The sequence below is a fragment of the Clinocottus analis genome, unplaced genomic scaffold (assembly GCF_023055335.1).
Source record: "Clinocottus analis isolate CAN_PGR_092001 unplaced genomic scaffold, fCliAna1.0.p SCAF_20, whole genome shotgun sequence".
Lineage (NCBI taxonomy): Eukaryota > Metazoa > Chordata > Actinopteri > Perciformes > Cottidae > Clinocottus > Clinocottus analis.
The window spans coordinates 1,175,208-1,188,877 of record NW_027175932.1 but is presented as its reverse complement, the minus strand read 5'-3'; the positions used below and the strand labels follow the sequence as shown (position 1 = coordinate 1,188,877).

The following is a 13,670-nucleotide window of genomic DNA, read 5'->3' as shown; positions in this document are numbered from 1 at the left end:
ACGTGACGAGATGAAACGATTGATGTCTCTAAAAATGTGCATGATTAATTACTTAAAGGCAGTAACGCTGACAGGATGACGCTCTCAGCATCACTTTTCTACCTGTTCTGATGAAATTCATGCGTGAAAATGTTTTTTTAATATAAACCCTCCTCCTCTCCTCCAGGTGCACCAGGAAGACGGCGTGCAGCCGGTGGTGGGAGGATAAGATCTGGCTGTGGTCGCCCGACCAGCGGTGTGTTCAGATCGAGGCCTTCGACCCGCCCAACCTGAGCTGCAGCAAGACGCAGCAGGTAGGACAGTAATCTGTAATAATCTAATATAATCCCTATTGTTTGTGCTCACGGCTGCTTTGTGAGCTGAAGAAGCTCTCAACCTCCACAGGAATATCAGATTAAAAAGCATAGCAGCAGATTAAAACTCTTTATAGTTTCCAGAAGACAAAAAGCAGCGAAGCCGACAGGGAATCGTATCGCTTTGCTGCGTCTGAACTTTCTGCTTCAGCGAGTAATCGACCCTCCCTCCTTACCCATCATGCCTTTCTGCTCCCAGGATCACTTCCCCGCGCGCAGACGTTGGGCTTTAAAAAGAGTTTGTAAAGAAAAGAAAGTGTTTGTATGCAGATGGTCTCAATCAGAGCGACATTATGACGGCGCGCTAATGCTAATCAGGTCAGATTATTAATAACACGATGCAGACTCAGTTAAAGTGGAACGTCTTCTGAATGCAGATTAATTTATTACTCTTAAAGTTCTTCTTTCATTGGCAAAGACAATAAAGACTTCTACATTTAACATCCCGGTGGTTTCAGGTCGACATGAATATTCAATAAGTTCACCTGCTTTGCAGCGATATTGAGTTTACAGGATATTAGCATCAGCGTGATGAAGCACGTTGTCCAGTGTTTAATGGATCGGACAGAAGTTGCCAGAAATAGATTTAAAAGGTGTAAAATATGTCGGTCTTTAATCTAGGAGCTTGCATATCGCGTGATGACCTTTTGGTTTGACTCGCTCGCCTTGTCTCCTGTCCTACCTTCCTCTCCTTGCCTCCTCCCTCCTCGCCTCCTCCCTCCTGCAGGTGGACATCTACATCCCGGCGCTCCCGGAGCTGCGCAGCTCCGACCGGCTGGCGTGCGAGTTCGGCTCCTTCAGCAGCGACGCCGTGATGGTCATCGCCGACAGCCAGGTGCGGGTCACCTGCTCGCTGCCGGACCTGGGACGGATCCCCGTCACGCCGAAGCACCAGGGTAGGAAACACACAAATATAGTCATGTACATATAATATATACATATAATATATGTATATATATATATATATATATATATATATATATATATATATATATATATATATATGGACATACGCCCCACCAGCAGGGTGAGAGCTGGGCTTTAATACACATTTATAGTGTCCATGTAACATGTGAATTAACTTCAGAGGTGGTGGGAGGTGGATTTTATGACTTTACTACAGAGCCATGCTAGCAGTTTCCCCTTGTTCCCAGTCGTTATGCTAAGCTATGCTAAGCTAACCGGCTGGAGCTTCATGTTTAGCAAAGAAAACAGGAGAGTGGCATCAATCTGCTCATGTGACTCTTGGCATTAATGCGAATATGGATTGTGACAAATCTTTTCGTGTGTGTGTGTGTGTGTGTGTGTGTGTGTGTGTGTGTGTGTTCAGACTACATGTCCATCCCGGTCACGGTTCTGGTGAACGACAGAATCAAGGTGACGTCCGGAGAGTATCACTTCTACAACTGCGCCGCTACGGTCAGGAAGAACCAGAACTCACCGTAAGATGGACGACACACACACACACACACACACACTTGAAAGACACGCGTGTGTATGTAAGTCTGTGGTGTGTTTGTGTGTTTTCAGCTGCATAGCGTGTGTGACCAGCGAGTGGGGCTGTCAGTGGAACGCTCTGGCTCACAGCTGCAGCGACAACGATGCTGCTGCTGGTGGAGGACACATCGTGAAACCAGATCAGGTGTGTGTGTGTGTGTGTGTGTGTGTGTGTGTGTGTGTGTGTGTGTGTGTGTGTGTTGTCTCGCCAGGAGGAGAGCGTTTGCATCTCCATCATTTTCTTTAACCAATGCAGCATTAAAACATGGTGGAATTATTAAAATAGCTGGAGTGCTAATTCCACAATACTTAAATGCTACGCTAGCTACAGAACACACCGGCCACTCGATAAGATGGCTAACTTGCAGCTGTATGCTAGTTCGCAACATAGCTAGAGTGCTAATTCCACAATGCTTAAATGCTATGCTAGCTCCAGAACAAACCGGTCACTTGATAAGATTGCTAACTTTCCAGCTGTACGCTAGTTAGCTAGATGCCTAACTTGCTAATTCCACCGTAACTCGATAAGATGGCTAACTCGCAGCTGTACGCTAGCTAGCAAATAGCTAGAGCGCTAATTCCACACAGGTGTGACCTTCAGAGCACGGTCAGTGTTTTTGCTCGCCAGATGTTCATGAACTTCTTGCTTCTTGTGTTGAGCTCTTGTTGGTTTCTCTTCGTCGGCCTGCAGGCCGGCCGCTGCCCTCAGTTCGAGTCTCCGGAGCCGCTGTTGATCCCCGTCGGCTTCCAGATCCCGATCAGCTTCCAGGGCAGAAACCTGGACATCTACACGGTGAGGCCCCGCCCCCTTTACCTCCGGTTACCTCCGCCGGCCGCCTTGTGGTTCGTGTCAATAACGACGTCTCCGGTCTGCAGAAGCCGAGGTTCTCCATCGGGACGGAGCTGATGAAGGACACGGAGGCCACGGTGACGCAGGAGCAGGGGTCAAAGTTCAGCTTCACGGGTTACGAGGTCAGTGTCGAGGAACCGCGTCGGTTCAGCATTATGGACGTTATGTATTTGTACTGTGTGTCAGCAGCTGTACCCCTCTGCACACCCTCAGGATGTTCATGTTACACTTCAGAGATGCATTTTCACGTTGCAAAGAAACAATCAACAGAACACAATTCATTCGTTCGTCACGTTTGTTTTTCCTTCTCAACACATTTAGTCCACTTAAAGAATCGCTGTGTTGTCCATGAGCAGCTCTGAGGCCTCCACCATCTCTGTGGGTGCGTTTAGAGTGTCATTAATAACGATTAGAGTGATTAGAGGATCATTAGCGGGTTAATTAGAGAGCAGATTAAATTGGGGGTCGGGAGAAGTTTGAAGCTCAAGTTGTCGCATTTCATGTGTTTCATATCGACGTTAATGTGTTTATTTACCCTGCGTTAATGCTGACGCTCACTATGCTTATTCACTGGTAAATACAGGGTGTGTGTGTGTGTGTGTGTGTGTGTGTGTGTGTGTGTGTGTGTGCTGGCGCCCCCTAGAGGGCCTCAGAGCAACGTCTTTGTTTTTCAGTCACAAGCTTCAGTTTTTCCACTTTTCTGCCTCCATCGATCCTCCTGTTGAGGCTTAAAGATTGACGATACGTGGTTAAAGAGTGTGTGTGTGTGTGTGCTCACTGTCTTGCTATATACACACACACACACACACACAAACACACACACACACATTGATTTATGGCTGCTGGAGTGTTTCACAGTTAGATAGATGTGAGGTAATTTAGTGTTGAGCTCCAAAGAGGGAGGAATGTTTTGTGACTGTGTTAATGTAAACCTGATGGTGTGTGTGTCTGTGTGTGTCTGTGTGTGTCTGTGTGTGTGTGTGTGTGTGTGTGTGTGTGTGTGCGGTGTGCATGTGTGCGTGTGTGTGTAGTTCTCCTATGACAAGCAGCAGGAGGTGAACGTCTCCTTCCATATCAAAGACAGAGAAACTGAGAGGAAGATTGACAGCACCCTGACAGGTTGGTGTGTCATGAGTACACACACACACACACACACACACACACACACACACACACACACACACACACACACACACACACACACACACACTTTTACAGAATCATAAATCAAGCGTGTGAAAGCAGTTATTACACTTTTTGACTTTCTCTTATTTTCAATTCCACTTCTTCGACTTCTACTCTTCTGATCTTTATTCTATTTCTCTTCCTCCTCTTCCTCCTCTTCCTCCTCCTCCTCCTCTTCCTCCTCCAGTGGTGCTGTATAACTGCTCCGTGGGTCGAGGTGACTGCAGTCTGTGTCGACACGCTGAGGCCCGGTACGAGTGTGTGTGGTGCTCGGGCCCCCGGCGCTGTGTGTACCGGGGCCTCTGCCCGGCGGCGGCGCCGGCCCGCTGCCCCGACCCCGAGATCACCGACGTGAGTTCCCTTTAGACACCTGAGCGGCGAGGTCACAGGTGCAGGTGGAAACGAGGGGTTAAAACAGGCCGAGAGGAACGCGGGTTCGATCCCCGGTCCGGCCGGTCTGAGTTCAAACGTCGTACTTTATTTAAATATATGAACACGTGGAGCAGAACGTGTCTCAACAGATCCTCCATGTTGCTTTCCCCTCCGTCATCGATGTCTCACATTCATCCTCTGTGGCAAAAACAAACAAACAAACAAACAAACAAACAAGCTGCGTGAGATCTGAGAGCAGCGAGCGGAGAAGATCTGATGAGCTGCAATCGCACGACGAGTGACAAACAGAACCAGAACGTTCTGTTAGAAACATGTAACGAATGTTCTCAATGCAGCGAAGCAGAAAGTTACAACGTTTCATCTCCTGAAACGTTGTAACTTTACGCGTCGCCGCAGTTTAGAAGATTCGTTACATATTTCCAAAATATGTAACGAATTTAGAAGATTGTGTTTCCTTGTTTAGTGTTTAATCCTACAAGGAAACACAATGTGTGTACGTGAAATATGTTTAAATATGTAACGACACGTAATGTTGCAATGTTTCAGGACAAAACAGAGACATTTAAAGATGTTTGAACTCGTGGAAAAATGCCCCAGAATGCATCCCATAATAACAGCAACACTCTCTCTCAGATCCTCCCTCGCTTCGGGCCTCTGAACGGACGCATCAACGTCACCATCACAGGATCCAACATGGGCATCCAGAGAGAGGACGTGCAGCGCATCACGGTGGCCGGCGTGGACTGTGTCCACCAGGGGGAGCAGTACTCTGTGTCCACCAGGTACTACAGGGACAAGTACTGCAGAGTACAGGGACAAGTACTGCGGAGTACAGGGACAAGTAGTGCGTAGTACAGGGACAAGTAGTGTGTGTAGCAATTACATGGAGTACAGTAGAAAGTAGGACATGTAATACTGGAGTACAAGTACCTCACAGCAGTACTTCCTCTGCGTGCAGCGTGGTGTGTGAGATCGGGCCGGCGCGGCGCCCCCCGGTGGACTTTCCCTTCGAGCGCTTCAACAGCGGACCGGTGGAGATCGAAGTGGAGGGAGGACGGCGAGGGACGTCCCAGGTGCTCTTCACCTACCGGGTACGTTCCCACCCAAACAAAAAGTACAAAAATACATATATATGTGTATATATATACAACTACTTGACCTCCGTCCCCTCCAGGACCCCAAGCCGCTGTCCGTCCGGCCGGCGAGGGGCCCGGCGGCCGGAGGAACCGTGATCACCGTCCTGGGTGAAGACCTGGACACGGCCTCCAAGGCCGACGTGTCCATCAGCGTGGGCGGCGTTCCCTGTGAAGTGTAAGGAGCTCCCCGCGCCCGCTCACCTTTTACCTGAAGGGGGCGGGGTCACTAAACCTCTCCCTCATCCTCCTCCTCATCCTCTTCTTCCTCAGCGTGGCGTTCGGCTTGCAGATCACCTGCAGGACCGGGAAGTACCGCGGCCAGAAGGTTCCCTCCGACCTGCTGGCCGTCACGGTGAAGTACGGCAAAAACACCACCAAGGACGTGGCGGCCGCGTACCAATACTCTGAGAACCCCAAGGTCACGGACTACTACCCCAGGGACAGCTTCCTGTGGTGAGGTCATGTCAAGGTCGTGATCGCTCAGTGTCTTTGTAGAAGATAATAAATATATGTGTGTGTGTGTGTGTGTGTGTGTGTGTGTGTGTGTGTGTGTGTGTGTGTGTGTGTGTGTGTGTGTGTGTGTGTGTAGCGGTGGCCGCAAGATCGTCGTGGTGGGAAGCGGCTTCGATCTGATCCAGACAGCCAGCATGAAAGTCCTGACGCTCCCCAACGAGTTTTCCCAGAACTGCTCCACACCTGTAGAGGTAAGAACGACTTCTATACAACCAGAGGAGTCGCCCCCTGGTGGTCAGGAGAGAGAATGCAGCTTTAACACATGAAGCATAGACTTCTATACAACCAGAGGAGTCGCCCCCTGGTGGTCAGGAGAGAGAATGCAGCTTCAACACATGAAGCATAGACTTCTATACAACCAGAGGAGTCGCCCCCTGGTGGTCAGGAGAGAGAATGCAGCTTCAACACATGAAGCATAGACTTCTATACAACCAGAGGAGTCGCCCCCTGGTGGTCAGGAGAGAGAATGCAGCTTCAACACATGAAGCATAGACTTCTATACAACCAGAGGAGTTTCTATGTTTGGCTCCAGTCGAGCTGAAGAGAAATTAATTAAAACTTCTTTTCAGCTTCAGGAAGTTGTTGTTGTTGTTGTGGCAGATTGATGGAGTTGGTTCTTTGTTCAAAGTGGTATTTCATTTCCTCTCTGTTTCTGACACACACACACACACACACTCTCACACACACACACACACACACACACACACACACACACACACACACTCTTTTTTTCCGACTTCATTTCTCTGCTGGAAGTTTGTTTTTCTTCTTCTTCTGTTTAGTTTTTGCTTCATCAATTCTATTTCTCTCTCACTTCCAGTGTGTTTTTTCTGTCCACCTTTTTGTTGTGTTTGTGTTTCATCGTGTTTGCGACAACTTTGTGTGAATAAGAATAAAAACATTTTATTAAAATATCCATCCATCCATCCATTATCTTAACCGCTTATCCTCATTAGGGTCGCGGGGCGCTGGAGCCGATCCCAGCTGTCAAGGGGCGAAGGCAGGGTACACCCTGGACAGGTCGCCAGTTCATCACAGGGCAGACATATAGACAAACAACCATTCACACTCACATTCACACCTACGGGCAATTTAGAGTCCAATTAACCTATGCAGCATGTCTTTGGACTGTGGGAGGAAGCCGGAGAACCCGGAGAGAACCCACGCTGCCACGGGGAGAACATGCAAACTCCACACAGAAGGACCTGCCAGACCAGTATCCGAACCCCGCCCCGCCCGGGATCCGAACCACAGACCCTCTTGCTGTGAGGCGTCAGTGCTAGCCACTACACCACCGTGCAGCCCCGATCCCAGCTGTCAAGGGGCGAAGGCAGGGTACACCCTGGACAGGTCGCCAGTTCATCACAGGGCAGACATATAGACAAACAACCATTCACACTCACACTTTATTAAAATATGTTGACCCTTAAAGTGAAAGAATTGTGTAACATTTAACTTTGGATCTTAATCCTGGAAACAAACGTCATCATAATGAAAACTCTTCTTCTTCTTCTTCTTCTTCTTCTTCTTCTTCCTCTTCTTCTTCCTCTTCCTCTTCCTCTTCTTCTCCTCTCTCAGTTCGTGCAGGAGGCTCAGAGTAAGAACGACACCACGCTGCAGTTCCTCTCCCCGAAGGTGCAGAGCTGCGGCGTGGAGGCGTCGGCGCTGCGCGTCGTCCTGCAGCTGGACGGCGAGCGGGAGGAGCTGAAGAGCTTCGACTACCACGCCGACCCGACCTTCAACCCGCTGGACAAGAACGTCATCACGGAGACCAGCGTCATCATCGTGACCGTGAGCGCCGCCGCCGCCGCCGCCTTCACGCCCGGCACGCCGCCGCTCCGCCTCCATGTTGTCTTCATGTTGTTGTTGTTGTTGTTGTTTTCTCTGGCCAGGGCCGAGGGTTCGCCAAAGCCATGACGGCCCGAGAGGCGCAGGCGTTTGTTGGAGACGCCTCGTGTCACGTCAACATCCTGCAGGTGAAATGTTGTCTCTGACTTTACTGGATGCTTTGATTGTTCGTTCACACTTGGGTTAAAGTCATGGACATTTTGTAAAATTCGCTCCATATCATTAAAAAAAAAATGTTATGGAAAGTTGGTGAAAAGTTTATAAAAATTTTGTGAGAAGTTTTGAAAGTTTTGTGAAAAGTTTTGGAAATTTGGTAAAAAAAAAATTTAAATTTAATGAAAAGTTTTGGAAATATTTTTCCAAAAATTTAAATTTGGTTAAAAAGTTTTGAAAATTTGGTGAAAAGTTTTGAAAATTTGTTGAAAAAAGAAATTGAAAATTTGTTGAAAAGTTTTGGAAAAGTTTTGAGATTTGGTGAATAATTTTGGAAATTTGTTAAAGTTTTGGAAATTTGGTCAAAAGTTTTGAAATTTGGTCAAAAGTTTTGGAGATTTTGGAAATTCGGTAAAAAAAAAATAAATTGAAATTTCGTGAAAAGTTTTGGAAATTTTGTGAAAAAATTGAAATTTGGTGAAAAGTTTTAAAAATTTGGTGAAAAGTTTTGGAAATTTCAGAAAAAGTCATGTAAGTCCATTCGTCAGAATGTGTATGAACCCTGTAGAAGCTTCTAAAAGTGTAATAAGCATAATAAAGTGTAATAAGCATAATAAAGTGTAATAAGCATAATAAAGTGTAATAAGCATAATAAAGTGTAATAAGCATAATAAAGTGTAATAAGCATAATAAAGCGTAATAAGCATAATAAAGTGTAATAAGCATAATAAAGCATAATAAGCATAGCACCATGTTGTCACTCATGCAGCCGTCTCTGTCCGTCTGCAGGACGATAAGCTCATCCTGGAGGCGCCGTCGTCGCAGCCGAAGTCCAGAACCAAACGGCAGCGCAGAGACACGACCAACGTCATGCTGGAGCTCGTGGTATTTACAACTCAGCGTTTGGTTTTCTGACACTTGAAACGAGTTCAGAGCTCTGAGAACGAAGACGTTCCACCTTCAGCATCAAAGGGTTCCGCTTCATGGAAGGCGTGTCAGAGGTTTCATTCCCTCCTCCTGGGACTCGAACCTTCAGTCTCTCCGTCTCCCTGCAGGTGAAGTTCGGCGGCGGCGAGTGGACGGTGGACTCGGTGTACTACGCCACGAAGGACGACATCCCTCTGGCCATCATCATCCCCGCCGTCATCATACCGATGCTGCTCTTCATCGCCGTGTCCGTGTACTGTTACAGGTCCGAAAACACACACACACACACACTCACACACACACACGCTGGTTTCCGTGTGTTGACGTGTTCATGCATGTCTTCCTCACCAGGAGGAAGAGTCAGCAGGCAGAACGAGAGTACGAGAAGGTGAAACACCAGCTGGAGAATCTGGAGGAAAGCGTCCGAGATCGCTGCAAGAAAGAGTTCACAGGTAGAAAAACACACATTGCAACTTGTTTTATCTGCTCGGTAGAGAACATTGTATTCAAAATACGCAGAAGAAGTCATAAGACATTTAAACAAGACTATAATCCCAAAAATGACCACCAGAGGCAGTGTTTCACAGTATCCAGGATTCATAGAACCATAGTTACCTTAGTAACTCTCGTTTTGAAGGATTTATTCCCACGTATTCAAAGTGCCAGAGCAGCTCAGACGGTCTTCCTTCAGGACAGTGGGGTAGTTTGGAGCTGGGGTTCTTCTCCTGGACGTAGACGCCTCCAGTCATCCTCTCTGTAGTGTTTAGAACAGAAGTCGTGATGAGCGACTCTTCAGAGCCGCCGGACTCTTTGACAAAAAGGTTCATTTCTCGTGAAAGACCACCGCGTCGTTAGTTTGTGTTTTCGAGGTTTAGTTGGTTTTCCAGCTCTGACTCCAGCTGCTGGTTTCAGATCTGATGATCGAGATGGAGGACCACACCAGCGAGCTGAGCGAGGCCCGGATCCCCTTCCTGGACTACAAGACCTACACCGACCGCAACTTCTTCCTGCCCTCCAAAGACGGAGCCAACGACGCCATGATCACCGGGAAGATCCAGATCCCAGAGGCCCGCAAGGCCATCGTGGCTCAGGCGCTGAACCAGTTCTCCAACCTGCTGAACAGCAAAACCTTCCTCATCAACGTGAGCAGAGACTCAGAACCTAAAAGATTAATTATGGGGAAAGAATGAGATATTCTCTTTGATTGAAGTCATACGTCTGAGGGTAAAAACTAATAATGATACATTATGATACATTATATTACAATATATTATGATACATTATATTACGATACATTATGATAGATTATATTACGATACATAATGATACATTATATTACGATACATTATGATACATTATATTACGATACATTATGATACATCATGATACATTATATTACAATACATTATGATAGATTATATTACGATACATAATGATACATTATATTACGATACATTATGATACATTATATTACGATACATTATGATACATCATGATACATTATATTACAATACATTATGATACATTATATTACGGTACATAATGATACATTATGATACATTATATTACAATATATTATGATACATTATATTACGATACATAATGACACATTATGATACATTATGATACATTATGATACATTATATTACAATACATTATGATACATCATGATACATTATATTACAATATATTATGATACATTATGATACATTATATTACAATATATTATGATACATTATATTACGATACATTATAATACATTGGCATGCGTTAAGAAACATGATATGATATTGTTGCGATATGTTACTATATGCTACAATATCGTTACAATATGTGACGATACATTGCGATACGTTACCATATGATTATTATATGTTACGATATCGTTATTCCCACAGGAGGAAAACTCAAAGCGACCCCATGAACTACATCATAACTGAGTATTGTCAGTAATGTCAGTGTGAGGAGCCGTTCCCCCGTCTGATGACGAGCTGCTTCCTCTCTTCCTCCCTCAGTTCATCCGGACGCTGGAGAGCCGGCCGGACTTCAACGCCCGGGCTCGCGGCTACTTTGCCTCCCTGCTGACGGTGGCGCTGCACGGGAAGCTGGAGTACTACACGGACATCATGAGGACGCTGCTGCTGGAGCTCATGGACGAGCACGTGCAGAACAAGAACCCCAAACTCATGCTGCGCAGGTGAGGACGCCGGCACTCGCCGCGGCTTTTCAAAGTAAAAGCTTTGAAAGGAAAGAAAAATGTCTGTTTTTTAAAAATCTTCTGTGTTTGTAGGTCGGAGACAGTGGTGGAGAGGATGCTCTGCAACTGGATGTCCATCTGTATCTATCAGTTCCTCAGGGTAACAGCTTCTTCTTCTTCTTCTTCTTCTTCTTCTTCTTCTTCTGTTCCTTCACTTATAATTGACTCCAAGAAACTTTTCTGTTTCTCTTCCTTTGTTAGAATCTGTTCAGTTTTATTTTTTTCTTGAGAATACTCTGATACTGTGTGTGTGTGTGTGTGTGTGTGTGTGTGTGTGTGTGTGTGTGTGTGTGTGTGTGTGTGTGTGTGTGTGTGTGTGTCAGGACACGGCAGGAGAGCCTCTCTACAAGCTGTTCAAGGCCTTGAAGCACCAGGTGGAGAAAGGGCCGGTGGACGCCATGATGAAGAAAGCCAAGTACACGCTGAACGACACGGGGCTGCTGGGGGACGACGTGGAGTACTGCGTGCTGGTGAGTACTACACGCCTGTGTCCAGCATGTACAAGTACTTTTCTGAATGTTATTGCTCCTCCTGTCTCGTACCTGTGTGAGTGATTGACAGTTTGACTGCAGGTCGGACTGAAGCAGACGCTTAAAGACGTTAAAACCAGCAAAAAGCTCCTGCTGATTCCAATAAGCGCGAGAGTTTGACAGGTGTGTGTGTGTGTGTGTGTGTGTGTGTGTGTGTGTGTGTGTGTGTGTGTGTGTGTGTGTGTGTGTGTGTGGTCAGACCCTGCAGGTGTTGGTGCATGGGGAGGGGCCGGACGTGACTCCAGTGAAGGTGTTGAACTGTGACACCATCACTCAGGTGCGATATTATGAAACAATACTTTATGATACGATACATTATGAGACGATACATTGTGATACTTTGTGATACATTGTGATACATTGTGATACTTTGTGATACATTGTGATACATTGTAATACCATGCGTTAGGAAACACTGATGCAATACGATACCTTCCTTTACGATACGATAGTACCTCTGTGATATTTCTCTGCTGTATTTCTTCTATTCGTCACGTTCCAGAAGGTAAACTCATCACGTTTCCGTCCTGCAGGTGAAGGAGAAGATCATCGATCAGGTGTACAGGAACCTGCCGTACTCGCAGAGGCCGAAGGTGGAGAGCGTGGCTCTGGGTGAGGAGAGAGATCTCCACCTGCAGTTTGTCTCCTCCTGCCTGTTGGTAGTGGAACTGCAGCGTGAAGATGAACATTAATGCTATTCATAAAGGCTCATAAAGACTTTAATAAACAGCAGCCTTCATGTCTCCAGCTGGGCAGCATGTTTTATAATCTATATTTCATCCTTTAATATTTCATATATTTCATATGTTCTGGTCCAGAGTGGCGTCCCGGCTCCACGGGTCAGATCCTGTCCGACCTGGACCTGACGTCCCAGAAGGAGGGCCGCTGGAAGAGACTCAACACGCTGGCTCACTACAACGTGAGGACCCACACCTTCAACACAACTTCATTGTAGACATGCATCAGAAAGAACACACGATGCTCTGAGTCTCTGAGTCTCTGAGGCTCTGAGTCTCTGAGTCTCTGAGTCCTTGAGTCCTTCAGCTGCTTCTCAACCAAACTCTGAGCTGTTTCTACTCATTTTAAGCTGCGAGTGTTTCAGGATTCTTTCTTTCTCGTCTTCCAGGTTCGAGACAACGCCACGCTGGTTCTGTCCAGAGTCCTGCACACGCAGGCCTTCCACCAGCACCAAGACAGCTACGAAGAGAGTATGCACACACACACACACACACACACACACACACACACACACACACACACACACAGGTCTGGACCCTGAAGGTTGTTCACTCAACAGTTGTCCTTCGTTTTTCCTCATTTTTTGGTATCTTTTCATCTGCCGTCATGTCTGAATAAAGACATGAAAACATGTCAGTTAAAGTCTTCACCTCCCTCCTTCTCTCCTTCCCTCTCTCCCTCCCTCTCTCCCTCTCCTCCCTCCCCCCCCCCCCCCCAGAGAACTTCCTGCTGGAGGAGGACAACACCTTCCACTTGGTGCGTCCTCAGGACGAGCTGGACGAGGGGAAGTCAAAGCGCGGCAGCATGAAGGACAAGTCCAGGACCAAAGCCATCACGGAGATCTACCTGACGAGGCTGCTGTCTGTCAAGGTACTGACACGTACTAGTACACACGCTGACAGGTACTAGTACACATCCTGACACGTACTAGTACACATCCTGACACGTACTAGTACACATCCTGACACGTACTAGTACACACGCTGACACGTACTAGTACACACGCTGACACGTACTAGTACACACGCTGACAGGTACTAGTACACACGCTGACACGTACTAGTACACACGCTGACAGGTACTAGTACACACGCTGACACGTACTAGTACACACGCTGACAGGTACTAGTACACACGCTGACACGTACTAGTACACACGCTGACAGGTACTAGTACACACGCTGACACGTACTAGTACACACGCTGACACGTACTAGTACACACGCTGACACGTACTAGTACACACGCTGACACGTACTAGTACACACGCTGACACGTACTAGTACACAC

The 13,670-nt window shown here is 46.8% G+C and overlaps 1 protein-coding gene across 2 annotated transcripts in view; it reads left to right on the top strand.

Annotated features, from left to right (window-relative positions):
- Nucleotides 1-13,670, top strand: part of plxnb2a.1 (plexin b2a, tandem duplicate 1) — a 96,919-nt gene that overhangs the window by 79,254 nt on the left and 3,995 nt on the right. For both annotated transcript variants that reach the window (XM_068586313.1, XM_068586314.1), the window contains 27 exons: nucleotides 167-293; nucleotides 1,081-1,249; nucleotides 1,684-1,795; nucleotides 1,884-1,995; nucleotides 2,542-2,643; nucleotides 2,727-2,822; nucleotides 3,732-3,819; nucleotides 4,073-4,236; nucleotides 4,912-5,060; nucleotides 5,237-5,369; nucleotides 5,453-5,589; nucleotides 5,685-5,867; nucleotides 6,004-6,118; nucleotides 7,506-7,718; nucleotides 7,820-7,903; nucleotides 8,718-8,813; nucleotides 8,984-9,120; nucleotides 9,207-9,307; nucleotides 9,768-9,997; nucleotides 10,871-11,052; nucleotides 11,146-11,212; nucleotides 11,436-11,582; nucleotides 11,842-11,919; nucleotides 12,176-12,254; nucleotides 12,461-12,561; nucleotides 12,769-12,850; nucleotides 13,099-13,250. In XM_068586313.1, coding sequence (XP_068442414.1) covers nucleotides 167-293; nucleotides 1,081-1,249; nucleotides 1,684-1,795; nucleotides 1,884-1,995; nucleotides 2,542-2,643; nucleotides 2,727-2,822; nucleotides 3,732-3,819; nucleotides 4,073-4,236; nucleotides 4,912-5,060; nucleotides 5,237-5,369; nucleotides 5,453-5,589; nucleotides 5,685-5,867; nucleotides 6,004-6,118; nucleotides 7,506-7,718; nucleotides 7,820-7,903; nucleotides 8,718-8,813; nucleotides 8,984-9,120; nucleotides 9,207-9,307; nucleotides 9,768-9,997; nucleotides 10,871-11,052; nucleotides 11,146-11,212; nucleotides 11,436-11,582; nucleotides 11,842-11,919; nucleotides 12,176-12,254; nucleotides 12,461-12,561; nucleotides 12,769-12,850; nucleotides 13,099-13,250 — 3,436 coding nt within the window. The remainder of the gene's footprint in view (nucleotides 1-166; nucleotides 294-1,080; nucleotides 1,250-1,683; nucleotides 1,796-1,883; nucleotides 1,996-2,541; nucleotides 2,644-2,726; nucleotides 2,823-3,731; nucleotides 3,820-4,072; nucleotides 4,237-4,911; nucleotides 5,061-5,236; nucleotides 5,370-5,452; nucleotides 5,590-5,684; nucleotides 5,868-6,003; nucleotides 6,119-7,505; nucleotides 7,719-7,819; nucleotides 7,904-8,717; nucleotides 8,814-8,983; nucleotides 9,121-9,206; nucleotides 9,308-9,767; nucleotides 9,998-10,870; nucleotides 11,053-11,145; nucleotides 11,213-11,435; nucleotides 11,583-11,841; nucleotides 11,920-12,175; nucleotides 12,255-12,460; nucleotides 12,562-12,768; nucleotides 12,851-13,098; nucleotides 13,251-13,670) is intronic.